This window comes from Diplotaxodon limnothrissa, linkage group LG11 (genome assembly GCF_057381915.1).
Source record: "Diplotaxodon limnothrissa isolate DT_005_m linkage group LG11, D_limnothrissa_male_GT1.1, whole genome shotgun sequence".
Lineage (NCBI taxonomy): Eukaryota > Metazoa > Chordata > Actinopteri > Cichliformes > Cichlidae > Diplotaxodon > Diplotaxodon limnothrissa.
Genome location: NC_140606.1, coordinates 28,005,274 through 28,032,163, shown reverse-complemented (window position 1 = coordinate 28,032,163; position 26,890 = coordinate 28,005,274). Strand labels below are relative to the sequence as shown.

The window sequence follows — 26,890 nt, the reverse complement described above, 5'->3', positions numbered from 1 at the left end:
AGACTCTTGTTTATTTATTTTCCCTGCAAAAAATAAACAAATAAATCACATTCATTCAACTTAGTTTCGCTCCATATTTTTCCCCTGGTCGTCCGAGCCCCATCTGCAGTGGCTCAGTGTCCCACCAGTTTCAGAGTCATCGCTGGCATGTGCCCATGAGACCGGCTGAAATCACAGCATACTGCCCTTGTTTTTTAAATATTGTCTCTCTGATCATTAGAAACCTGTTTAGCTTAAGAGCCACTGCTCCAGATGAATCAGCATCTTTGGTTTAATTTTAGCAAGAGAAGAGTTTCAGGTTATATGAAAATGAGCCAAAGCACTGTGTGGGGACTGAATAGATTACTGATTAAATGGATGGTGTTTTCCATCTCAGGGAAGACATTTATTCTGAATTGCAGGTGCGTTCTTTAATCATCAGATTAGTCAGCTGTACTGATGAGAAAAGGACCGTGCCAACAGAGCATCACGATGAAAAGTTTTCTCAGCGACACATTAAAAGAAGCGTAACTCCTTTCCCCAACTGACTATCCACATGTCCTTCCTGTCCCCGCAGCTGTTTGTCATCGACAACGGAGCAGACGACTGGCGAATCGCCATGACGATGGAGAGGGTTCTGCTAATCGCCCTGGAGCTGCTCGTTTCTGCTGTGCATCCGGTGCCTGGGGACTTTAAGTTTCAGTGGCGGGCACGGCTGGCCTTCTCGTACGCGCCTTCGCAGGCCGAGGCTGACCTGGACATGGTGCTGAGCGTGCCCATGTTCCTGCGCCTCTACCTCATTGCCAGAGTCATGCTTCTGCACAGCAAACTGTTCACCGACGCTTCCTCCAGGAGTATAGGTGCCCTCAATAAGGTCAGGAGAGTTTTAATCTTGTAGATGTTTCTCTGAGCGGTATGCCTTCAAAAGTGTGGATGTGAAAGGTTTTGCTGGAAACAGGTGATGGAGTTGTAAAGGTATTAAGGTCAAGAGTTCTCTCCTCTGAATTAAGCCTGTGTCTATGTTGTGCCTTTTATCCTTGGCCTCTTTTGCTCTAACTATCTGAAGTTCTTCCTGCCCCTTCTGTCCTTCTAGTCCAGCTGTTTCTTTTCATCTACCGCTTCAAATCCCCTTCCTGTCCTTTTGTTGTCACTGTGCTGAGAGACTTAGATCTAAGCTGTGGTGGATCTTTCATAATACAATATGAGATGAGAGTGTGAAATGGAAACAAGTTATTGCATACAGCTCAAATGGGCCATGAAGAGAAAGAACTAGAATGAAATTGCAGTATGAGTGCAGAAATATGTTGAAGTCGTGCAACAAATGGCTGATGCCAGATTTGTAATGACTTTATACGACAAACATTGCTGTAAGATCAGGAAGTAGAGATGTTGCATGTTGCAAACGTGCAAACTAGATGGAGGAGAGCAAGTGCAGCGGGAGAGATATAGAGGAGATTTTTTTAGACGAGTAATTTAGCAGGTGGCGCGTGTATCGGCGACGGCTCTCTTCTGACCCTCAGGCAGCATCAACGTGGAGGGAAGGTGAAGCTGCCACTGAAGTGCAGCTGTAAATGACAACTCATTTATCAGCTGCTTTAGCCTTCCAGGGCTCAAGCATCAAATGATCCATCTGCCAGAAGTTGATTGTCTGCCTCTTATTGATGAATGAGCCAGAGATAAAAAAAGTACACTGACACAGGCCAGTTACTCAAAGACACCGTATAACCTGACCCGAGTCAGAGGGCAAGCCCTGATCTCGACTCCAATTATAGTGGAGATTCTCTGAGTGCTGCTATCAAAAGCTACTCAGAGGACTAATTAGTAAAACATCAAGTCCGCTTGGGAAACAGTGTGCAGGATAAGGATTCAGAGCAGCACAAGATTAACTCCTGGGGAAAAAAAGTGAAGCAATGTGTGTATGTGTGTGTCTCTAAATGTCTTTTAGGTCCATTTTAACACGCGGTTTGTAATGAAAACCCTTATGACGATCTGCCCTGGGACGGTGCTGCTGGTCTTCAGCATCTCTCTGTGGATCATTGCTGCCTGGACCGTACGAGTGTGTGAGAGGTTAGCACTAAAGCTGGTCCGTTTGCGATTGTGATTTGGTGTTTATTGCGTGTACATGAGCGTACATGAGTGTGAGTGTTGGACTGTGATCAGATGAGGAATTCAACTCAGAAATTAAATTCAACTGGCAGAATCTATAATCTGAGACGTCTGTGCAACATAATCCCTCTTTAGACTTCAGTTTATGAGGCTTTCTCAGCAGTTGTTCAGGCAATGGATTTGTTACTTCATTTGTCTGCTTGTCAGACTAAAAATAAAAATTAAAAATCAATATAATAGTGTCTGAAGAAAACATTCATTAACATTAATGACCCTCCAATAAGGCATTTCTAAGCAATAAACAATCTGATATTGTTACGGGACACTCGAACATAGTTTGTCAGACACTAAGGACCTAATTAAGGACTTAATAGTTGATCATTTGTCAAGAGTAAAAAAGAGATAGCAATAACAGTACAATATAGCTCTCCTCACCACAGTGTAATGAAACATTACATGAGCAAACACGGTGCCAAATCCTCATAGAGATTCATACATTTACACGAGAATAACTAACCCACGGGTATGTTTAAGCACCCACATCAAAAATGTGTATTAAAATTCCCGAAGACATTCTGAGCTCAAATGTCCTGACCTTGGAAATATCACGTTGAATAAGCTTACTGACTTTTATTATGACAGAGATGTGACTGATGTCGCTTTTAAGTCTTTCTTTTTGATTTAAAACCATAGCTGCGGCTGGTAGATCACCAACTGACATGTTATATCGCATTTTTTTGATTTAATGTAAAAATGTACACAAAATTGTGGTTTTACAGATGCAATGACTCTGAAAAGTGGACAGAGCTGGGGTTTTTGTTTTTTACTGGTTTTTATGATTAGATAAGCAAGTCAAACAGTTCCTGTAATTTAATACACCAGTTGCAGATGTTTTACACATGTATAGTTGTTAACAAAGATATTAATTAACACCTAAAAGTATGCTTATAGCAGCTCAGTACAGTGTGTTACAGCTTTATTTTCATTCTTTCCTATTTCACATCTCACAATATGTGTTTTTCATGCCATATAAGTATATATATATATATATATATATATATATATATATATATATATATATATATATATATATATATATATGACATGAAAAAAACATTAAGAGAAATCCATATCATACTCAATACAGCAGCAAACACATGGCAGTACAGACTGGTGATTTATCGACCGCTGTTGCATCCAGCAGACAGACGCTCAGAAATGAAACGGCTTGCAAACATATCTGTTTCTCTGTTGTTATTAAAGAGCACTAAATCCAGTTGTTCGGTTACATTTAAGAGATTGATAATTAAATTTTGCAGATTATTTAATGCTTGTAATGTGCCATCAAGTGCAAAGCAAAAGGAGATGTATTCAAATGTTTTTGGAGATAAATCAAGGAAATGTAGGAAAATGTCAGCTGGTTAATAGGCTTGATTAAATGCATCACTGCCCGGCTGCTGGGGAGTCCTCGGTTGGTCCGTATCCAACTGGCAGAAACTGGCATTTTGCTTCTTTCCAAATCAAATTAATGAAGAAAAAAAAAAAAAAAACTAAATGGCTTCGAACGGCGTCCAAAGATGTGACTTTTAAGTCTTAGATAATAGAGAGACTTCAGAGCAAATATATCTGTTGCTAGCAAGCAAGGTTACATCTTATTATATTTCTGCTGAATAGTTTATTGAAAGAAAAACTTTGTTTCAGATCTGCACCAGGTTTGGTTGCTATGGTAACAGTGTTGCGCGTAGGGCAAGAACGATGGAGGCAAAAGATGCAGTTATGTGTTATGCGTCAGACAAAATTGCTGGAAACATTTTTTTCGGTTAGACGCCCACATTCGCAGACAGGACCAGTGGGACAGTTATTGTTTGTTTGTTTTTATTCATTATTATTATTTAGATGTTTTACTATTGACTGACTTTATCCTCTAACAATAAACATGTTTGTTTTTTTTTAGGTATCATGATGCCCAGGATGTGACCAGTAACTTCCTGGGAGCCATGTGGCTTATCTCTATTACTTTCTTGTCTATTGGCTATGGAGACATGGTTCCTCATACTTACTGTGGCAAAGGAGTCTGTCTGCTCACGGGCATCATGGTCAGTACATTTCCTCTCCGTCCCCTCTCTCTGCTCTCCCAGTAGTGCTGTCCTCCCCTCGTTCAAAGGTCAGCAGATTAGAGCGCATGCTGTCATTTGCAAGAGAAATTCTCCCATTTGTGTCATTTGGGCAATCCTCTCTGAATTAGCCTGCATCTGTGCTTCTGTGTGTTTTGGGTGTGTAGGCGTGCAAACAAGAGCATGTTAGTGGTTTGTGTGTGTGTGTGTTTTTTTATGTGTGTGTGTGTGTGTTTCTATGCGTGTTATTCCCTTGTCTGTCCTCATTGCATAATGAAGGTCCTACCTTTCAGTGTGCCATGTCCTCCCACTCTCATTTTTTTCCTCTGTCGGTCTTTCATTTTTTTTCTTTACCACTTTCCTCCTCTCTTGTGCTATCTCTCTTTTTTGTGTTTCTCCTTCTATCTTTTTTCTCACTGTCCATCTCCCCTTCCCTGAGGCCATGTGTTTATTTCTATCTACCATCCATCTGTCAATGTTTAAGCTGCCGACTGATCCTCTATTTGCTTCACTTCACAGGTGTTCTTTCCTCCTTCGAACATTTCTTTCACTCTGTTTCTTTCACATCTTTGTCACTATTACTTTAACACTTCTCTGAATGAGTCGAGGCAATTTGCGTCTTTTGAAATGCAAGAAAATTAGATTTTTTTAAAATAACTCTATAACTAAATATTGCATGTTCTCAAATTAAATGTGATAAGTATGTTAACCTGTGCAGATAAGGTCAGGAAAGGAAAAATAGGGTTTAAAAATAATAATATGATTTTCTGGGAATACATTTCCCAAAGGACACAATGGTCCTCATACTTGTTGCCAGAGGAGAATACGATGACTGATAGGAGACTTTATTCAGATTAAAAGCTGGACTTCACTGTTCAGTGGTCCCTCAGCTTATTTGGGGGAATTACTGTAATTAACAGAATAGATATTCATTTTCCAAATTGGCTTTTGCCCATTATTATTGCCAAGTTCCAATTTATCACTGTGTTTCTTAGAAATCCTCAAGTAGAGGACATGAGAAAGATTGTATTAGACACTGGAAAGGTTGGTTGTCATGAACTGTAAATAATAATGTAATATGCTGTTTGTCTTCATTCATTCGTGAAAATAGAAGACATCATTACATATAAGATTTTTCCTTGTACTTATAAAAGCAGTGTGTTCATATGAAAGAAGACAATTTAAACAAAACCAGTCCTTAGATGAATCAGGGTATAAGGTAAAACTTGATTATATGATCACAAATATAACCTCAGTATATGACATTGACAAGATTGACATGAGTGGGTGTCATGTGAGTACAGTCATGTGAAAAAAGAAAGTTTCCATGGGAATTAGGACAGGGTGGAGGGTAGCTGCTAATCAAATGCATCTGATTACTTGATTATCAGCACGTCCGGTCACCACTATAAAGCACATATTTTTTCCAGTTTGTTGGTCTGGAGCATTCAGCTGTGTGTTAAGACAGTGCCACAATCTTCCCAGGAGTGGACATCCCAGCAAATGCGCTCCAAGGTCAGATTATGCAATGTTCTAGGGAAACAGCAAAAACCCAAGAGCTACAGCTAAGTTTATACAGACCTCGGATAACGTGTTAAATGTTAAAGTTCATGACAGTACAATTGGAAAAAGACTGAACAAGTATGGCTTGTTTGGAAGGCTTTACTGCAGAAAGCCTCTTCTCTCAAAATAGAACATGGTAACACAGCTTAGGGTCGCAAGTTGTTTTTGAATAAACCACAAAACTTCTAAAAATGTCATTTGGACAGACAAGATGAGGCGATAGCTCATTAGGTAGAGCGTTTGCCCCACGATCGGAAGGTTCATTTGGTCAGGGGGGAACCATTGTTGGCCATTAACTCCTCTGTATACCAAAGTATTACTAGAAAGCTAAAGCTTAGTCCATGCAACAACAACAATGCCCCAAATACAGCAGCAAATCTACAACAAAATAAGTGAAAAAGAAATGAATCAAGGCGTTACAATCTGTTACCCAGTCAAAGTCCAAGTGTCCTTAAGCTTGCTGTTTATAAATTAATGCAATGTTGTAAAGCGGACAAAAATGCTCCACAATGATGTAAGAGATTAATTGTCATAAAGGAAATTATTATTTTAAGTTAATACTGCTAAAGGTGACTGTAGTGTGATATCACATCACCTTTTGCTTGCTTTTATACATACACAAAATGCAAACGTTGCAGCCATTTTTGTGTCAAGGTGCCTCCAAAAGCGTGCTAAGAAGAATGTTATATTTGAAACCACAAACTAAGTCAGTGACAGCAACTCCATATGACACAGCTAAACAAGCTTCAACCAAACAAGTTTCAGATATCCCAGACGAGCCCCCAAATTAGTTGAAAACAACTAGGAGTCCACGGACACGTAACACACTGTATTAATACATTAATACAGTGTGTAATAATATATATATATCAACCATCTTTGCAAAAAACACAAGTGCAAAAGTGGTCGATGTCAGATAGAAACCTGGGCAAATGGGCCCAAACATGAGCCAGCCCCCATAGTCTGAAGGACCAGGCACATCCCAATGTCTCCACCGTCAGGCAGTTGTCCACATGAGCAGACTGGGACCTCCAAGACAGTTGGAGGTGTTACACAAATAAAACAGCTGCATAAAGTGTGCAAATGCTTAGTTTGAAATATTTTAAGAGCCTTCTTTTCGTTATAGTAGTCATAAGACCACCAGGAAAAAGGATTAGAAATGTGAAATCTCTCCACTTTCTTTGAACACCTACAGCCTTTTTTTTGCCAATGCCATTTATAACAGTATTGAAGGCAGTTGAGAAGTGCCTTGAGATGTAATTTAATGACTGCTAGACGTTGGTTTGAAGAAGAAAAAAATCAAGGGAACAACTTAAAATAACTCTCACAATCCAAACTACATTTTTTCTTTTCTTTTGCATCTTCTGTAGTATGTACTTTGGTCTTTGAAGTTATCTGTTAGATTGAAAAAGTTAATTCAAATGGATTTCTTATCTCCATAAGAGCCCAAAACCTGCATGTGTATTCTTTCATCCTCACTTTGTCCACTCTCTCTGTTTCTGCCGGCTCACTGTATAGCCCATTAAATGTGTGAATAAAAACACACTTACACACACATACCCCCATTTTCTGGATGAATCATCTAGTCTGTGTTTGAGAAAGAGTACTACTTTTACCGTAACACGCACACAAAAACAGACACAAAATGGGGTGCATACAAATGGTCCCAAGCCCACTGCTACAGACTCCACATCCTCCACACAACACTGACACAGAACTTGACATACACTCTGAGTACAGCTCCCACACACTCGCTCCTCTCCTGTCACACACAAACACACTCTCATCACACTCTTCACAGTGGTCAAAGTGCTTTATTTTTGTTGATCATCAGAGATGAAGTGAGGCTGCAGGTGGAAAGAGAAAGTTAAAGCATAACTATACGAGAAAGAGACCAGGTGTAGCAATGTTATGGAATTACAGGGATTGGTGGGTCGGAGGGGAGCGCAGGGCTGACAGGTTAAGGCAGAAAACTTTTATTTATTTATTTCATTTTGTTGTTGTTATTTGTTTTGGGGTTTGTTTGTTTTTTGACTGTCTAAAACTACTGCATAAGGAGAAATTCTCACTGTTGTTACTATGACAACACATGAAGGCCAACGGTGTTGGAATATACCACTGCCCTGAGGCTACCTGGGGGTGTGCCAGGTGTTAGTGTGTATTTGTGTGTGGTTGTGTGTTGTTGTGAGTGGGTGGATAGCAAGATGGAGGTTAGGTACACTATACCACAAATGTTGTGTACAGCATATGTGATACAGCACTTCATGTTGTACACAGGTCGTGTGTACAACATGAAGTGATTATTAAGTGTTTATTAAACTGCACTGAGAAGTAGGGCTTGGTCTATAAACAAATAAATGAATGGCAGTATAGTAAGACACAGCTGTAGTTATATGACATTTTATTATTCAAGGATTGGTTGTTGGAGAGCACTACTGTATGCATGAATAAAAATTGAATGTGCGTATGCTTTACCTATTTTTACTGTGAAATAATACAGTGGATTCCAAAAGCCTATGTTTACATGCAAGGTTTTTGTGGTGCAAAACCTTGGCATTCGATCCAATTGTAAAACAAACTGAAATCATATAGTGGGGAAATAATAATATTTTCTAATAATAACCTCTTTTCATATATATATATATATATATATATATATATATATATATATATATATATATATATATACATTCAAATTAAAGGTAATCTACAAAGGAAGCAATTTGCAGTAAGGTGCTGACCAGATATCAACTGAAGTCAATGAGATTAAGTGACGTCAAGTGAGAACGTGTGTGTCCCGAGTTGAACTTTTCTCAGCTTCTCAGTCAAGGTGACTGACTGAAGCAGCTATCAATGAGAGCAAAGGATACTGTCGATTAACATTTGACAGACTGGAAAAATACATTAGAAGGTTACCTAGGCAACTGGAGCCTAGAATCGCCACTTATGAACAACTGTCTGCAACAAATTTATGTACAACACGCTAATAACTGCTTGTATGGATGGGTTCTTTTTGGGTAGGAGTCTGAAAGTAGGGCACATCATGACTTGACAATAATTGGCAATATATTTGGCACAACTTAAGTTGCAAAGGTGCTTCAAATCTGTTAGATTACAAAGGCATCTCCTGTGCGCACCCCTCATCAGCTCATCTGGGCAGATATTTAATTGGATATTGGTTCGGGCTCTGCCATTGTACAGGGAGTGCAGAATTATTAGGCAAGTTGTATTTTTGAGGAATTATTTTATTATTGAACAACAACCATGTTCTCAATGAACCCAAAAAACTCATTAATATCAAAGCTGAATGCTTTTGGAAGTAGTTTTTAGTTTGTTTTTAGTTTGAGCTATTTTAGGGGGATATCTGTGTGTGCAGGTGACTATTACTGTGCATAATTATTAGGCAACTTAACAAAAAACAAATATATACCCATTTCAATTATTTATTTTTACCAGTGAAACCAATATAACATCTCCACATTCACAAATATACATTTCTGACATTCAAAAACAAAACAAAAACAAATCAGCGACCAATATAGTCACCTTTCTTTGCAAGGACACTCAAAAGCCTGCCATCCATGGATTCTGTCAGTGTTTTGATCTGTTCACCATCAACATTGCGTGCAGCAGCAACCACAGCCTCCCAGACACTGTTCAGAGAGGTGTACTGTTTTCCCTCCTTGTAAATCTCACATTTGATGATGGACCACAGGTTCTCAATGGGGTTCAGATCAGGTGAACAAGGAGGCCATGTCATTAGTTTTTCTTCTTTTATACCCTTTCTTGCCAGCCACGCTGTGGAGTACTTGGACACGTGTGATGGAGCATTGTCCTGCATGAAAATCATGTTTTTCTTGAAGGATGCAGACTTCTTCCTGTACCACTGCTTGAAGAAGGTGTCTTCCAGAAACTGGCAGTAGGACTGGGAGTTGAGCTTGACTCCATCCTCAACCCGAAAAGGCCCCACAAGCTCATCTTTGATGATACCAGCCCAAACCAGTACTCCACCTCCAACTTGCTGGCGTCTGAGTCGGACTGGAGCTCTCTGCCCTTTACCAATCCAGCCACGGGCCCATCCATCTGGCCCATCAAGACTCACTCTCATTTCATCAGTCCATAAAACCTTAGAAAAACCAGTCTTGAGATATTTCTTGGCCCAGTCTTGACGTTTCAGCTTGTGTGTTTTGTTCAGTGGTGGTCGTCTTTCAGCCTTTCTTACCTTGGCCATGTCTCTGAGTATTGCACACCCTGTTGACTATTTTGAATGAAACGCTTGATTGTTCGATGATCACGCTTCAGAAGCTTTGCAATTTTGAGACTGCTGCATCCCTCTGCAAGATATCTCACTATTTTTGACTTTTCTGAGCATGTCAAGTCCTTCTTTTGACCCATTTTGCCAAAGGAAAGGAAGTTGCCTAATAATTATGCACACCTGATATAGGGTGTTGATGTCATTAGACCACACCCCTTCTCATTACAGAGATGCACATCACCTAATATGCTTAATTGGTAGTAGGCTTTCGAGCCTATACAGCTTGGAGTAGGACAACATGCATGAAGAGGATGATGTGGACAAAATACTCATTTGCCTAATAATTCTGCACTCCCTGTATAACCATAATCTTCTAGTGAAGCCATTCTTTTGTTGATTTGGATGTATGCTTTGGAATGTTGGTTAGCCACACAAGCCGTATTATTTTATGGATACGTGCATTAAAAATGCTTTAACCCACAAGCAGTTCAGCTAAATCAGATTAGCAGTGGCAAAGCTTAGCACATAGCTTACGCTAGAGCCGTCTGTATTGGCAACCGTCTGTCAGTCAAAGCTTTTGTTCCTTGAGTCCAGTCTTCAGATTAATCTGTGACTCAAACAGGTGGAGGTGCGTTTAAAACATTTCCACTAGAGATCAAGAAATTATGTTTTGTAGAAGATTTACAATTTCTTTCAAGAACATCCACACTGGTTACAGGAAACTGCAGTGCCTATAAGAATCATTGTGCTGCAGAAACAATTCGAGAGACAATCAGAAGAAGGCAGGCTTTCAGAAATGGCTCTTTACAGAGATTGCCTGTTTTCAGTAGACGATATCAGGGGGGCTACATCAAGAGCCAATATGAGATAAATAAGGCATTTTTGAACTGTAAATCAAGAAAAGAGACCTTAAAAATATATATGGTGCTGGAAAAATAAATCATAAAAATAATATTCATTTATTGTGATTGCATGATGTATAGTATAAATTCAGGAGCAAGAGGTCTCCTTTAAAATGTCCTACATTACAGTGGGCTATATTTCCAATATTTTTAACATGTAGATTCATCCTAAATGTAGGCGTTACATTTAAGTTTTACCATATGACTGTGCATAATTATTTTTATTTCCTACAGCTTAACTGCAGTCATACTGCAGTTGTGGATGGCTTGCAGGTTAAACAGATGCAGACAAGCTATCATTTTTAACCTTTTTGTGGCTTTTCTGTTCTAAGTGCTTGCATTTTGAACACTAATTGAGCATATTAAATGTTTGGTTTTTTTTTCAACCGTATTTTTTCCTCCCTCTGCATGTTCCCACTGACTGGTTTTGGAAACAATTTTCCACTGCTGTTTGCATTCACTTTTTACCTGGACCGCGTGGGTGTTACACAAAGGCACAGATGGGTGATTCCCCCTTTTCTGAGTGGGTAGACAGCTGTGCTGTACTGAAGAAAACAAGGGGAACACCCTGGTAAATGGAAGAAATCACAGCAGCATAGCCGTCATCAGTCGTGTCACTGCATGGACATTTCACTGGGAGCGCTGCTGGAAGCAAATAGATGCAGATGCATGTGCAAACAAATTGACACATACACACATATACAGCCACTTTGTCAACGCATGCTTCCACATACACACACACAAAGGCTGCCCCGACAAACCAATCAGTGCCCCGCTGTTTCTGACCAAGGAGGTCATTTGTGAACACGTGCACACTGCGCTGCATTTTGTGCTGTTTGTTATCTGAGGGCTCTGTTCCCTAAAGCGCAGACATGTACAAATGCTCTAAGGGGTTTCCATTGGCTCTCATCATATTTTATTCATAGTTTTTGAATAAACACAAATAGAGTGGATGAGTGTATAGATGTGGGCACTAAGGCCTGTTTGTGCGTTACATTTCACTGAACCCAGCCAAGGTTATTTTTGGCAAACCTGTCTTGTCGTTCAGGAGTGTGCATGATGAAGTCCCGGCTATTTCCTGCACGCTTCAAAATGTTGCATGCGCCCTCGCTGTTGCTCTAAGTCACTATGTTTCTCTCCTTATATCTCTTTATTCTGTCACTCCTATCCTCTGCCAACTGTGAGCTTCGCACACTTACAAGAAGGAAGGAAGACACTCATACATTTTCATTAAACACTCTTAATCTTAATTCATTACTTATCAGGAGATATGTGACCTCATTAACATTGCCTTCTTCTCCATCTTTCTCTCCTCCTATTCCGTGCACACACCCTCGCCTCATATATTCATCCGCCCATGTTTCTTCCCTTCCCCATTTATATTTACTCATTGCTCTTCACTTTCTTTATCTTTTCTTCCCCTCTCTCTTCTTTTTTCCCTCTCGGTGCCTGCCCCTTCAGAGGAACCTGTGAGCACTCAACAGCCCCATTGAATACAGTGTCTAATCTAAAAGTTAATTAAGTCTGTCTTCTTCCCTGTGTTCCTGCTCCTCTTCTCCTCTCAAGCATGTCTTTTTTGGTTGAGAGACTGCTGTCATTCTCTCCCAAATGAATTTGCCGTGAGTCCCACGTGGGTTGAGCTGGGATACAGACAAACTAGTGCTGTTTTACACTTTTACACATCCTGCAGGCCTCAAGCCACCAGTGACAGGAGAAGACTGACACCACGTAATTCGGATTGACAACATCCAATTAAATTAAATTAGTTGGTGTCAAACGGTGATATTTTTTTTTCTGATTTTATCTTTAAGGGGCACAATTTCAGCGTCCTATAGAGGCGATATAGAAGGCATCTCACACCAGATGGATTGGAGGTGAAAATAGATTTGGCTTGCCTCTCAACATGAGGAAATGTGGATCTGGAACAGAGCTATTCCTCCTAATCCTCTCCTCTCTCCCATTCACTTCTCCTTCTGTCATCTTCATATTTGTCCTTGCTCCCTTCAATCATCTGAACTAATTCCCTGTCCAAAAACCACAGATTTACCAATTCCACCTCTGTACTGGCTGACTCTGTCCTCCTCCCTCCCTCCCCTCTTGTCTCTCATAGGGTGCGGGCTGTACGGCTCTGGTGGTTGCCGTGGTAGCCAGGAAGTTGGAGCTGACCAAGGCCGAGAAACATGTACACAACTTCATGATGGACACGCAACTCACCAAGAGGGTGTGTAGGCATGCTCGATGTCAGTGAGTGCGTGCGTGTGAATGAGTGTGTCGTCTGTAGCAGCAATAAAGCAAAAGCACAGAGTGTAAAGAGCACTCGTTCTCCCTGCAGCTGTCATTTGTAAAAGTGCGGTTTTTATGTGCAGTGCAAGTGATTTTACACTGTAGAATTTCTTTGGCGTCGAGAGCCCGGCTAAAAGGATTGTTCTTTCACTGCTACTGCGTCACCCTCCCCAACTAGCACATTACACCCTGTATTGTTGTGACAGAGTGCCATGTTATTTGAGTAAGCGAAGGCAATAAAAGGTCATCTCTGTCTCACTCTCTCTATTCCGCTCCCTCACTTACCGCCGCTCTCTTTTTCTTTCCATCGCCGATCTTTTCCCTCCCACACCTCCCCTCTCCTCTGACATTTGTCTCTCTTACAGTAAATCCTTTTCTCTCTCTCTGTGTCACATTTGCTTCTCTCCTTCCTCCACTGCTTTCTCCTTCTTCTGTTGCCCCCTCCCAGCCTCCGTTCCCCACACCCCATCTCTCCCAACTCCCTCCCTCCCTCCTCTGGTCCTTTTCAATTTTTCATACAGTTGAAAGACTCAAGTTTTAAAAATAGCTCCCATATCAAATATGTAGGGTGCATGATGGCAGCAGGGTTATCTGGGTGACTGAACGGAGTGGAGTGATCAATAATTTGAGCGTGGATAAGATATCGACAAAGAAACCAAATAGACTCTGTGTGTCAGTTGTAGCCAGGCTCTCTCTTCATGTTCCTGCAGTCTTTGGCCAGGTCTGTTTTCACAAGATGTTTACCATCCTTAACCATGTGCTCCACAGGTGTTTGCAAGGGCGGCGATATTTTGCAAACTGAATCTGATATGAACAGTTTATTATTGAAAATAAGATTTAACTACCTACCTTTGTTATTATACAACATATTCATTTTGCATCATTTAGTTGTCTGCTTCTGAAACAATGTTTGGCTGCCATGAGCATTTCAAAATTCACAACGAGAAAATGACAGAGAATGCTGTTACACACTTGCTTTGTCTTAAATTATCTAAAGTTCATTTAGATATTGTATGTGGTGTCACACCTGGGAAATATCACATTTCAGTGTATTTTTTTTCTTCCATATTCAAGCTTTAATGTCTATGAAGCTATTTTCCCAGTTTAGACTGTTTTAAAGATTATTGTGTGCTTTGTATATGAGAAGCTGTAAAAAAAAAAATCAGTCTCCACCCTGTAAAATTGTGGTTTTCTACAGTCCTCCAAAACTGTTGTCAGAGACCAGAGTTTCAAATATTTTAGGGACTTTCAAGCATTCTTCAATATTTTGTTAACTTGAAATTCACTCCTGAGAGCAGGAGTACCAGATATTAACCCTGAAAAATATAAAGGACCAAGTTCAAGCAGTTTTTCTAGATAATGGAAATTTAAAATGGCCCTTAAAAAAACAATGCTGGAAAAACATAAAAAAACACCCCTACCTGAAATGTTACATAATATCTGCTGAAAAACAGATTTTTACCTTGGATTTTTTTTCAAGCAAACCAATTTTTGTCAGTTGTGAAGTTTTTGGTTTGTTTTCTGTTTTTTTGTTTTTGCTTTCATAAATTGTAAAATTTGCTATAGAGACCAAAGATTCCAAGCTAAATATATCTCTGCTTTAAAGCCAGGCATTTTAACTCATGAGTCTTTGGAGATAGACTTGCTTTTGCAGCTAATCCCAATTGAGCATCCAAAGATTTGCAGTTTTTTGACCACAATGCTGTCATTTTTCAAATCAGGTGGTTTTCATTTTAGTTTAATAAGGTCTCAGTCACACTGGTCTAGAAATCAGACAGCAGCTCCCCTAAAATCTGTTGTCACTAGGGTAAAATCTGTATTCCCTGACCAGTTTCCAACATTTTCACTAAGTGTAAGCAGTTGTATACAGAATGGTAAACCCAAAATCTTGTGATCTTGTGATTGCTTTGGTTGCCAGCATGTTGTAATGGTTGCCCGTTGTTTTCATGGAAGGCACAAATTTGTCCACAGTCTGTCGCTAACTACTCGCCGATGGGTGGTGACATTGTTTGAAGTGCAAAGCAAACCCAAAACAGGGAGCGTAAAAACTGTACAGGCCTTACTGCAGCAGTCAAAACGTTTTAAAAGGCACAAGTTTTACTCTCTGTTTATGGTTTATGTTGCATTTTTTTTCCCTAACGTGGCATATCGTTTTTGAGTGTCTGCAGACAAGTTACCATTTTCCATGTAAATAGCAAGTGATCATGGAAACCTGCTAGTGACCAAAGCAATCGTAAAAGGGTTTTCGATGCAACACCATATACCTCTTTGCAACCAATTTCTCTTAGCAACAGAAGCAACTTGCAAATTCTCTAGTAATTCCTCTAGTAACCCATGATTACCACGGGATTACTGACTGGTCTCATGGCCTGTGTGAATAGAGGGCTTAGCAATTCACAGCGACTGCCACCAACCTCCAGCAATCACGCCCAAACAGTTGGGTATATATCTTTTTTCCTAGCGACCAGTGTGATTGGGGCTTAATTATCAAATTAATAGCTATTTAAATTTTGCAGCAGTACTCAGTGCTTTGAGCTAACGTTAGCAGTTTTGCTAAGTGTTTTACCACCTTGCCTGTAGAAACTTGGTTTTGTTTTAATGTTCAAAAGTTTCTTTGTTAGTACAGTGAATGTGAGTTTTTGGGCCTGCTGACAGCCTGGTGAAACGGTGTAGCCTGATCATATTAGCATGATCAGTTTAGCATTTAGCTCAAAGTACAGCTTCACCGCGCTGCTAGCTGGCCTAAAGATTCTTGTTTCAGCAGGTTACCTTAATTTGCATTCATACTCCTCATTGAAATGCAAATTCATCTTCACCTCTTCAAGTGGCAGACAGTGTACATATCAATCATTTTTCCATTAGTTTTTTAGCCTTTTCAGCTTTTCTGCTAAACTCGATGCAGATCAGGTTATGTGGAGGCTGTGTGGTTTGTGTAGCTGGTAATTGTGACCGTAAATGTGCTAAATACTATAATCAAATGAATTTTTATCGTTTATTCAGCTAACCTACAATTTTTTCACAATCCCCTGGTAATTACAAAAGTACCTGCTGCGGTACATGTGTACCTTAAGTTTTAAAGGTTGAGGAAAGTCACATCAAATCCCAAATTTTTAACTGGTAGCTAAAAAAGTATTGTATTTTTTGTCACACTGATCAACTTTATTAGCCCCTCAAGCAAAAAGATTATATTCATATTTTAAAGCAAATGCCATCATCATTAAGGGTAATTCATGATCTTAATAAACCCGCTCATCAAGTAACGGAGGCCTCCTAGAGCAATATGCAGCATGCTGCTTGGTGACATTTCCCTTCAAAGGGTCTACGGTTTATGCTGCGGTAATTGTCTCCTGCCCTCTATCACTGAGAGACCAATGATTGAAGCTGTTGTGTGCACATTGATTTACATAGCCGGGGCCATTCTTTGCCACATCTTTGTACCAAGAGAATACAATCAGTCAAAGCTTTATAATAAATAATGCAACAATAGCTTCAACATCTTGCCATCATCATATGTGCGCACACACACAAACAGACAGGAAAGCACACAGTCTGTCTTTCTAACTCACTGCAATGCTGTCTACTTCCCTTTGAAGGATTAACAAGAATGTCAATTAAATGCCAGAGAGACGCTCTTAGCTGATCTGAACGAGGTGTTGTGCAATCTAATGTAATTTTGTAATGTTGTCTAAAGAATAGGGTGTGGTTCATCAATAGCATGAAAATCTGAGCCCAAAAATCTCGCTGTAACTTTTCCTTATGATTTTGACACTTTTTGACAATTTTTTGAATCCTTTCTATTTTCATGATTGATGAATACTTGCTGCTTTCATCCTCGATCAGTTTTTTATGCAGAGCAATGTCAAGACTGAAGTTGATATTTTGAACCCCTGTGCAGTGCACATTGCGTGTGGAGGGCCTAATAACCTTATCGGGGAGAATGATTTCCTTCCAAAGACTGATGCACCGAGTTAATTTTCATGCAGTGCTCAGTGAAGTCTCTCCATCTGATAGGATTAATGCAAATGTTAATTAAATAGCAGTTAATCTAGTCCTTAAGTTGACTATGTGTGTGAGGTGTGATTTGTTGTTGTTTGATGCCAGGACTGTTTTTTCTTCTCGATTCTTGGTTTGTTGCTGCTGTTTTTTGTGGCTGTGTACTGAAGCACTGGTTGATTCAGAGCACTGCTGGAAGCCCATTTGGTCAAAATTTCACCCTCAACTTTCAGAGAGCTCACTCAACACCAAGAAAAGCAGGACATGCTTGCTCAGGCGCTAAGTCAGTGGGCTAACATCTCCTTCCTTTTGATGGCGCTACGATGTCAAATTCCAGTGTTAAATTCCTTTTATTGAAGCAGTAAGCCAGTTGACTGTGTGACTGTGGCTGACACCGTCTGTATCTGAGGTCATTACTTTTTTTTCAGGCTTTTAAACTCTCGTTCCAAGTTAGAAGCTGGAAAAAAAATCTTTCTAGAAATTTGCACTCGGGATGCATATTCTGCTTTCACACTGGACCACTACTTAATTCAGGGCACTTTTACGAGTCCCTCCGGCACATTTCAGAGCTTCGGCCTGTCTGAATATTCAGAGTGCACTCTGGACTCTGGCCAAGGAGGAGGTGCCGCAGTGCCTTCCAATGTTTACACCAGTAGCCAAATGGGAGCAATCTAACCCCCGAAGATTTCCACTAAGCTAGCTTCCACTCCACATAATAAAAATAACTTTTAGCAGCCTTTTCATTTATAAGCATATCGTTATTCATTGTTATTATAGTCATATTGTGATGGTGACAATTCATTCAATGCTCCACGAGTGCATTTACATATCTCATTGATGTTTTTTTTCAGTTTTTGCCAGTTGAACTTGCACATGAGCTTCCTTCTAATGTAGAAAATGTGTTAGCCCCCTAATAAGATCCAGTGATTATTTTAACTGTAATTTAATGTTCTGTGATTTTATTGATTTGTTTCACCTTTAACTTGAGCCTAAGGGCATCACTCTCCTTTGCTTTGGATGCTGAAATAGTGATTATTGTCCTTGTGTGTGGCCATGTTTGTGTCTGCCTAAGTGTCTCCTTGTCCCCTTGTCAGTGTGTCTGTGAAGGGAAGGTCAGAGCAGGTAAGGCCACGTGTCACAGTGGCACATGGATGAGTTTGTTGCCAAGGCAATTCGTCTGTTTGTTTTCTGATCACTGGAAAAACACCATTGTGTGTCCAGCATCTCAGAGCCTAATTACATGCACAGGTCATTAACCCTATAAGTGCTAGGCTTTTATTTAAATGTCCAATTGAGTAAAAATCTCCAGTTCTACTCTACAGCTATAAAACTGTAGGGCCAAAATTAATACATTTAGAATTAATTTTGATATATAATGTTTCTGCATCTGTGAGACTTGAAAATATCCAGCAAAAAAAATTATTATCTCTCAAAACTATAAATTACTAACATGACATGATAGTTTTACGCAGTTGCTGCACATTTGTCGACTGCACATTCATTATGTGAATCTCCGATTCCACCACATCCCAAATATGCTCTGTTGGATTGAGATCTGGTGACTATGGATGCCATTTGAGTACAGTGGATTCAATGTCAAGTCAAAGAAACCAGTTTGAGATGAATGAAGCTTTGACATTCTGAAAGCAGCAATCAGAAGAAGGGTACTCTATGATCATGAAAGGGTGGACATGGTCAGCAGCATTAGCTGGGCAGACTGTGGTGTTTAAATGATGTTCAACTGCTACTAAAGGGCATAAATTGTGCCAAGAAAATATCCCCACAACATTACACCACTACTTCCAGTCTGAATCACTGACTGAAGCCAGGATGGATCCATGCTTTTATGTCGTTTACACCAAATTAAAACCTTACCATCTGAATGTCACAGCAGAAAGCAAGACTCATTAAACCAGGGAATATTTTTCATATCTTATGTCCAATTTTGGTGAGCCTGTGTGGGAATTTTAGCATCAGTTTCCTGTTTCTACCTGACAGAAGTGACACCGGTGTGATCGTTTGCTGCCCAGAGATGCTCTTCTGCATACCCTGGTTGTGTTTTCTTTTTTAACTCATTTTTACCTTCCTATCTGCTGAAAGCAGTCTGACCTCAGACATCACCAAGACTTTTTCAACTAGAGAACTACTGCTCGCTGGATATTTTCTCTTTTGCATGCCACTCTTTGTAAACTTTAGGGATGGTTGTGTAGTAAAATCAGAGTAGATTAGCAGCAAATCTGGCACCAAGAACTGTGCTAATTTTAAAATCACTTAAATTCCCTTTCTTCTCCATTCTGATGCTTGAACTTCAGCAGGTCAACTTGACCATGTCTACATGCCTGAGTATATTAAGCTGCTGCCGTGTGATTAGATATTCCCGTTAATGATAGGTTCACAAACAGCTGAACAGGTGTACCTAATAAAATAGCCAGCGAGGTTTTGTAAGTCAGTGACACTAATGGTGTTGAACCTGGTCTAAAAATTCTCAACAATTCTACATCCATTTTAGTCTCAGCAGCAATAAGAAGCTGATTTCATTTTAAGTGAAAGTGCCACACTTGGCAACCTTTGAAAATGGCAGTGGTTGTGTCTTTATAATCCTGGTATGTGGACCTCCAGGGTGAAAAAGGTTGAGTCTTTCTTGGTTTAGCAATTTAGCTTTACCTCTGATCTTGTTTCCAACTGATGAGAAAAAAAAAAGTCTATTTCTCTTCTTCCCTTCTTTTCCCAGTTTTGGTATTTCAGTTAATGTTTATTTAGTAAATGGAAACGTTCTGTTTTTAATGTATTATAAACTGGGATTACATATATATATATAGTAATTTCAGTAAAATGTTTCTATTTCTGCTGATTAATTTATATTCTGCAACATGTCATCAACTGCCTAGCATGCTGAGAAGTGGGAGCCCCATGCGTTAACAGACTTTGCGTGTACCTGCCATAAGGTGTGCCACACAGGGGAGCAGCCAGAACAGATCTTTGACCCAAACCAGCCAGATGGCCCTAACATGGTTGCCCGAGTACAAGCCATATGGTCCAGGAATGGCTGCCGCTGCTGTCATTTGGTTTCTCGTGGCGTATTCTTAGCGGTTCATGTTGAGTCTGTTAGCTTTGTTAATGGAGTAGCTGTCTTTGCATCGATATCGACATTGATTCACAGGAGGAGAGAGACAATTAAATACAGTGTGCCGGTGGTGGTGGGGTCTTTGCAAAAAATACACAGTTGGGTTTCATTTTTTGTTTCCAGGATTTAAATGATGCTTTATAATCATCTGCACAAAAAAGAAAGAAAAAAAATGTCCAGCAGCGGTAGACTCCCTCTGCACTGCTGGACCTGTGCTTGAAAACTGTGGAAAAACTTCCGCAGCCTGCCATTCAGTCAGACACAAGATGCCATCAATCATCATCTTTCACTCACCCTGCAGCCATTAATCATGTGATAAACAAGATCTGGCATTTCAGTCTACCAAAGGGCCCACAGCTTTAAACAGTACTGAATGTGCTCTTTAGTGCCTGTAAAACAAAAAGAGAGAGAGAGAGCAATAATGAACTCTATTTATTCCAACATAATCTAAGTAAGTTAATACTAATTAATCTTACATGTATCCTTCAGCAGCATATCTAATGTAATGTAGTTTAGATGTAGTGTCTCAAAAAGCGCTGCTATAAACATGTTGTATATAAACAACATTAGCGCCCCCGGCCTATTAAACAGCATGTCAGGGTTGTGATGGCTCTTTAAGATCTTTGCAGGTCTGTCACTGCCTGTGTTTGCCACACGGTTGGGAGGTCTGTAATCCCATTGATGCATACTGGAAGGTGATGCTTGCACATTCAAATTATGTCATTCCATGAATTTTAACATAAATGTGTTTTATTTTGTAGGGTTACTGTAAGTTTTGTTCTTGTGTGTTTTTTTTTTAAATTAAGCAGAATAAAGGTTTTGGGTTTTTTTTATCTTTACTGTCTTTACAAATGGTGGATAACGTGTCGAATTTGCTGAATCACGGGGGCCTTATATATTATCTATAGTTCGCTCGATGAGCTCTATTTGATTTGACTTCCTCTGTGTTATTGAAAACACATCTGCAAGGCCCACGGCCTCCTACTCTCTTCATCTGTAGCCAATAGTGTGTGCGTGTGTCTGCATGTGTGTATGTGTAGGCGTGTATGTGAGTGAGCAGTCCTTGACTGCAGTGGATGGGTGCTGATTAGCCAAGCTGCCGGGGTCTTTTGTGCTCCTCAGACGGGGGTATAATTGTTCTTTGTTCAATGCTCAGCATCTCTTTGAAGTCTCTCATTCAATTTATGTCCTTACAGATTCTCTCTCCCTTCTCTATGGTGTCCACCCTCGCTTTTTTCGATGGGTGTCAGACCCCTGTGTTGTAATTACATAGCAACCTATAAAATACATGAAACATACAGGAACAAGTATGGAGCCGCGAGAAAGTAGAAGAATCCCGATATTTATCTATAGAAAATGACCAGAAACTGACATTTCAAACAGGCATTTTATTAAATCAAAGAAATCTCCCATTCTGCTGGTCCAAACAAATGAAGTGAATAAAAATAACCGTCTTGGAGTGGCTCGCCACAACTGAGCATCATTACATAGGCTAATGTTCCTCCTCTGTAGAGATGGGGAATGCCTTTGACAGCTAGTTTGAGTGCAGTGACTGTGCAGCGATTGTTGCTTTCAGTTGTTGTCATAATTAAACAGAAGATCACTGGTTTTAATACACTGCGATGGTGCTGCGCTGAATTACTTCAGCCAGCCAAGATAATGCAGCCCCATTTGAATAAGTCTAAGATATAATGTGGCATGTAGACAAACCAAGAGAAGAGAGAAGTGTGTGTGAGGGGGAGACTCCTGTTGGTTCTCATTGCCAATCTCCCTAAGGAGAGAGCTGTTTATGCACACATGAAAAGCATTGGCAGGCAAGCCGGTATGTGTAGAGAGAGAGGGAGCATGAGAGAGAGACAGAGAGAATGAGGGCAGCCTCTAAGAAGAGAATGATGGTTTAGTGTTTTTTTTTTCTTCTTTGCATAGATAATAGCAAAACCAGGGGAAAAAAGAGAAAGACGAGAGGGCTGGGCAAACCTGTTGCCAGTTTCAGTTGCCAAGGACCACCTGTTGCTAACAATAAGTGTGTATATGTGTGCTTATTCTTTTTTTGGGAGCAGATAAAGAATGCAGCTGCTAACGTACTAAGAGAGACTTGGCTCATCTACAAACACACCAAGCTGATGAAGAAGATCGACCATTCGAGAGTCCGCAAACACCAGCGGAAGTTCCTCCAGGCTATACATCAGTGAGACCGCACCTCACACACAACTACATACACTCGCGCACGCAAGCACACCCGTGCACACGAGCACATGCGCATGACGGCGCTGCTGAGCTGATGAAGCCTTTGAAATCAGCTGTACTTTCTATCCACCCACAGGTTGAATCAACGCTGATCATCAGATAAAATGCATTAATCCCCGCACACACAAACACACACACACACACACGCATGATGTGATTCATCATCTACGAAAGGGCAGGTTCAATCCAGGCAAATACACTTGTGGGAATGGATAATCATGTGCATTGTGTGCTGTTAGAGACACTCCGATCACCCTGTCATCTCTCCCAAAAAGTGATGCTGCTGTTACAAGTGCTCAGAGTGTAATTCACACACATAAAGAAAAAGATTTTTTGTATATCCTCCGTCCAGCATCTAAATGAAGGATCTCGTAAATGTTTCCTGATCCTTTGATCTTTAACGGTTCAACTTCAGGACAATTCAAAAGCCAGAGTCAAGAGACGTAAGGCTGTGTTAAATCTAACATTCAAAGGCTAATCCTTATTCATGTGGACTGTGGACTGGCTGTGTCAACACAGCAACCGGGCTGACTCGATGGGAATAGGGGTACATTCTGTGGTTAAAATCTGTTAGCATAACAGGAGACGGGCTCAGCTGGGGGTGCAGTCTCATAAAGTCAGCCTCACAGGGTTTGTTTTATGAAAACACAGGTTAGTTCACCAATTATTGTATAGTGCTTTGAGAGTCCAATAGGCTTTTAATTGGACTAAAGTACAATGATTTTTTTTTATCAGATTTTTTGGTTTATTTCCCTCTAGGTCTTGTGCCCCAAAAGTTTTCCTTAATAATAATTATCTTTTAACTTTTAATGTTTCTTTTCCTGCATTCATTATATATATACAAATATATGTATTCTCTACTTCATGACAAGATTACTATGTTTCAGTCCACACTGTGCGCTTGCTGTTATTGTACATTCAAATCAAGGGACACACTGCAGGTAGAAATGAAGCTCAACTTGGCAAGGTGACCGCTCCAGAGTGGTGTTGTCTGAACCCTGAGGGATTAACTCTCTGGTCCAACCACAGCATATTTACCGGGTTTCCACCCTGTATGTGTGTTTTATGTGTGCATCTGTTTGCAGATTACGCAGCGTGAAAATGGAGCAGAGGAAACTCAGCGATCAGGCCAACACACTAGTGGATCTCTCAAAGGTGAGGCACACATCAGTGCTCTTCATTTTTGCATACAGGTTAGTCGCTCATACCTGACATGCTTTTGCTCCCCCCAAAAATTTTGCACAGCATTTCTCCGTTTCCATGCTGATCTGCCTGTTTCTGTGGCTTTGCGTCTCCTAGCAACCAGAAGAAGTGTTAAAACAGGGATGACTGAGTGAGAGAGTGAGGAGGAAACGAGAGGAGGGAGGGGAGTGCTCGTGTTTTTTCTGTTACTGTGTGGGTGTTTGAGTGAGAATGTAAGCGCACGTGTGTGTGTGTGTGTGTGTGTGTGTGTGTGTGTGTGTGTGTGTGTGTGTGTTCTTTCAGAGGAGCGTAAGTGTAAACATTTGCAGGGACAGGGGCAGGGCTGATGGGATTTAAAATACCCTCGTGAAGACAAAGACACTAGTTAAAATCGCATACAAAATATGTATGTATATGTATTGGCATATGTAATACACACAAAGTTAAAACAGCAGAAAAACATCACAATTAAAAAGTTTATTATTCATTTGGCATTGCATTGGTAGTTCTAGACAGACAGTCACTGCTCCAGATTTGTTAGTGGTTGCCCTGAATGGCCAGTTTTAAAGCTTTCTTACTAAGGTGGTTAAGCCGTGCTGAAGTGCTTCATTTACAACTGTGGGATTTCTTTGTATTGTCAGCAGGCTGTCAGTTGTGGAAACACTGAGGCATATTATTAAAATTTCACCTATTTTTACACCTCAGGCTGTTCATTTTTCATTAAAGTTTTTCAGAATGTACTTTTTATGCTAAAAGACGGGGAAAATGTTTCAAGCTGTTTTCTTTTTTTTACCTTTATGCAGTGGTTTTACTCATCCAGCACACTTCAGATCAAACTGGGCCGCATGTGACCCAGCTAAAATGAATTTGACATCCCTGCTCTACTTAGTGTCTCTCCTTATTCAATACCAACGTATTTTGTTTTTTTTAAAACAAGCTTTCATAGAGCGACTGTGTTATCTTCCTGTTTTTACGTGTTTGCAGTCTGTCTCCCTTCTTCAAAGTACGCCGTGTGCACTGACTCATCTCCCACTCTCCACTCTCTCCTTTCATAGATGCAGAGTGTCATGTATGAGCTCATGTCCGAGCTCAACGACCGCAGCGAGGACTTGGAGCGTCAGATGCTGTCCCTGGAGCAGCGGGTGGAGCAGCTCACGGCGGGCTTCAACGCCTTGCCCGCTCACCTGTCTGCAACCCTCAGCGCCCAGCATGCTGCCCTGGTTCACCTGCTCCGGGAGAGGGATGCAAGGGATGGTAGAGGAGGAGGAGGAGGTGCTGTGGTTCCACTGTCCCCTGCTGCTTCTTTAACCACTGCGCCAGCTTCAGTTTCTCCAGTCCAGGTCACAGCTCCTGCACCACCTTCAGCTCCGGTTTCTACTTTGGCGTTGGAGTCCCCTCTGTCGCCCCCACCCCTGAGCCCAGAGGGGAGCTTGGAGGCTAGCTCCAACCCCAACACGTGCACCTCTAGCTGCTGAGGACAGCTTTTTTTTTCTTTTCTTTTTTTTTCTTGGACCAGGAGAGGACAAATATGAGGAAAAATAGGGAGGAAGGACGAGGGCTGCGCTAGTCCTCACACTTCAGACTAAAGGAGAGAAATGGGAGATGAGAGAAATGTCTGGTGATCCTCGGAAACTAACGCTCCAAGAGGGAGGGAGGAAGACTATGAGGAGAAATAATGGGATTAAGATGGAGGGCCTGTATGAGTGATGAGACATGTTAGGGACTTTGGGGCGCTTTACTTGATGAGGGAAGGAGAAGAAAAATGGGGATAAAATGGAGACTCTAAAAGGTGTGAGGGGGAGGAAGGATGCCAAGAGGGTGAGAAATTGAGGTAGAGAGAATGAGGAGGACGAAAGAGAGAGGAGGAGAAATAACGAAGAATAATTATATGAACTCCTAAATGGAATCCACTCCAATTACTGAAGAATGCCTTTTATTATCTCTATCTCTCTCTCTTCTACGTCTCTCTTTCTCCCTCTCTTTCCTTCCCCCTTCCCAATCCCTCACTCCCGTCATCAGGAATTAATGACCATGACTTTTTATCCTTATGATGTATTTTCTATCTGAATGCTAATTGTGTATTAACGAGCATCCCTTTAACAAAAGGTTCGATCAATACGACCACGATTTAAAAAAATGAAAAATAAAAAAATAAATAACTAGTGGCATGCACCACACACACACACACACACACATACACACACAAATCATGTCATCCACGCAATACGAGCTAACACAGCACAAACACAAATATACAGACTCTCACAAAGGCCCTATTTACGCTCACACATAGAAAATAATGCACTAGCCCACAAGATGATACTAAAAGCCAATACTGCCAAGCACATGATGCACTGTCAATCTCCATAGAGCACTGCCAAGCGATGCAGACACACTGTAAAAAATGTTCATCTTAACAATTTATCTTTTGTGGGTGTGAGCTGATGCAGTAGTTTAGACTTACGATGCATAGTTGTGACATTTTAACTACTCAGCCGGGAGAATTGTAACCGTTCAGTGAACTACACAAATTATAGATCAAGCTGAAACAAGCTGATACAGAGGGACGTGAGTCATCATAATGTCTGTTTGTGATGATGAAGACAGTAGCTGATGGTAAAATAACCTAACACAACTACTACAGGACTTTATTACTGCATTTACAGAATTACAGATTGAAACGAACTGATGTTTAAAGTGTACTTTGCTGTGCTGAAATGAGACTGTGGTCTTGTTTCATTTCTGTGGACGTTTCGTATGACAGCAGCAGAAGGTGGACAATTAATAGTTGTATTAAGTGCATTAATACTGGGGCGGCTATTAGAAGAAAAATTAGCTTATTATACACATATTTTTTGTACTAGCATTTAAAAATGGTTGATTGATTTCTGAAGATACCCGTTAAAACAAACGCTGCAGAACTCTAAAGTTGGCTCTTTGCACAGTCTTGATGCTCCACATTTAGTGCGAGTACTCGTTTAATGCCACTAAATTTGGGTGTTTTGACCCAAAGATCTACAGCAGATGCGGTTAGGTCCACAACTTGTTGTCTTTTTGTCTCTCCATGCCACCACAGTGGCTTAGAAATAAAACTAAAAACTAACTTTAAAAAAATGCATTAACTGTTTAAGAATTATCCACA

At 40.5% G+C, this 26,890-nt stretch overlaps 1 protein-coding gene across 1 annotated transcript in view; it reads left to right on the top strand.

Moving 5' to 3' along the window:
* The window catches only part of kcnn3 (potassium intermediate/small conductance calcium-activated channel, subfamily N, member 3), a 56,252-nt gene extending 31,029 nt beyond the window's left edge, over positions 1 to 25,223 (top strand). Inside the window, exons 3-9 of the mRNA XM_085365616.1 lie at positions 557 to 853; positions 1,925 to 2,046; positions 4,040 to 4,181; positions 13,030 to 13,140; positions 22,380 to 22,507; positions 23,652 to 23,721; positions 24,804 to 25,223. Of these exons, the coding sequence (XP_085221742.1) occupies positions 557 to 853; positions 1,925 to 2,046; positions 4,040 to 4,181; positions 13,030 to 13,140; positions 22,380 to 22,507; positions 23,652 to 23,721; positions 24,804 to 25,223 (1,290 nt within the window). The remainder of the gene's footprint in view (positions 1 to 556; positions 854 to 1,924; positions 2,047 to 4,039; positions 4,182 to 13,029; positions 13,141 to 22,379; positions 22,508 to 23,651; positions 23,722 to 24,803) is intronic.
* The last annotated feature ends 1,667 nt before the right edge of the window (positions 25,224 to 26,890 follow it).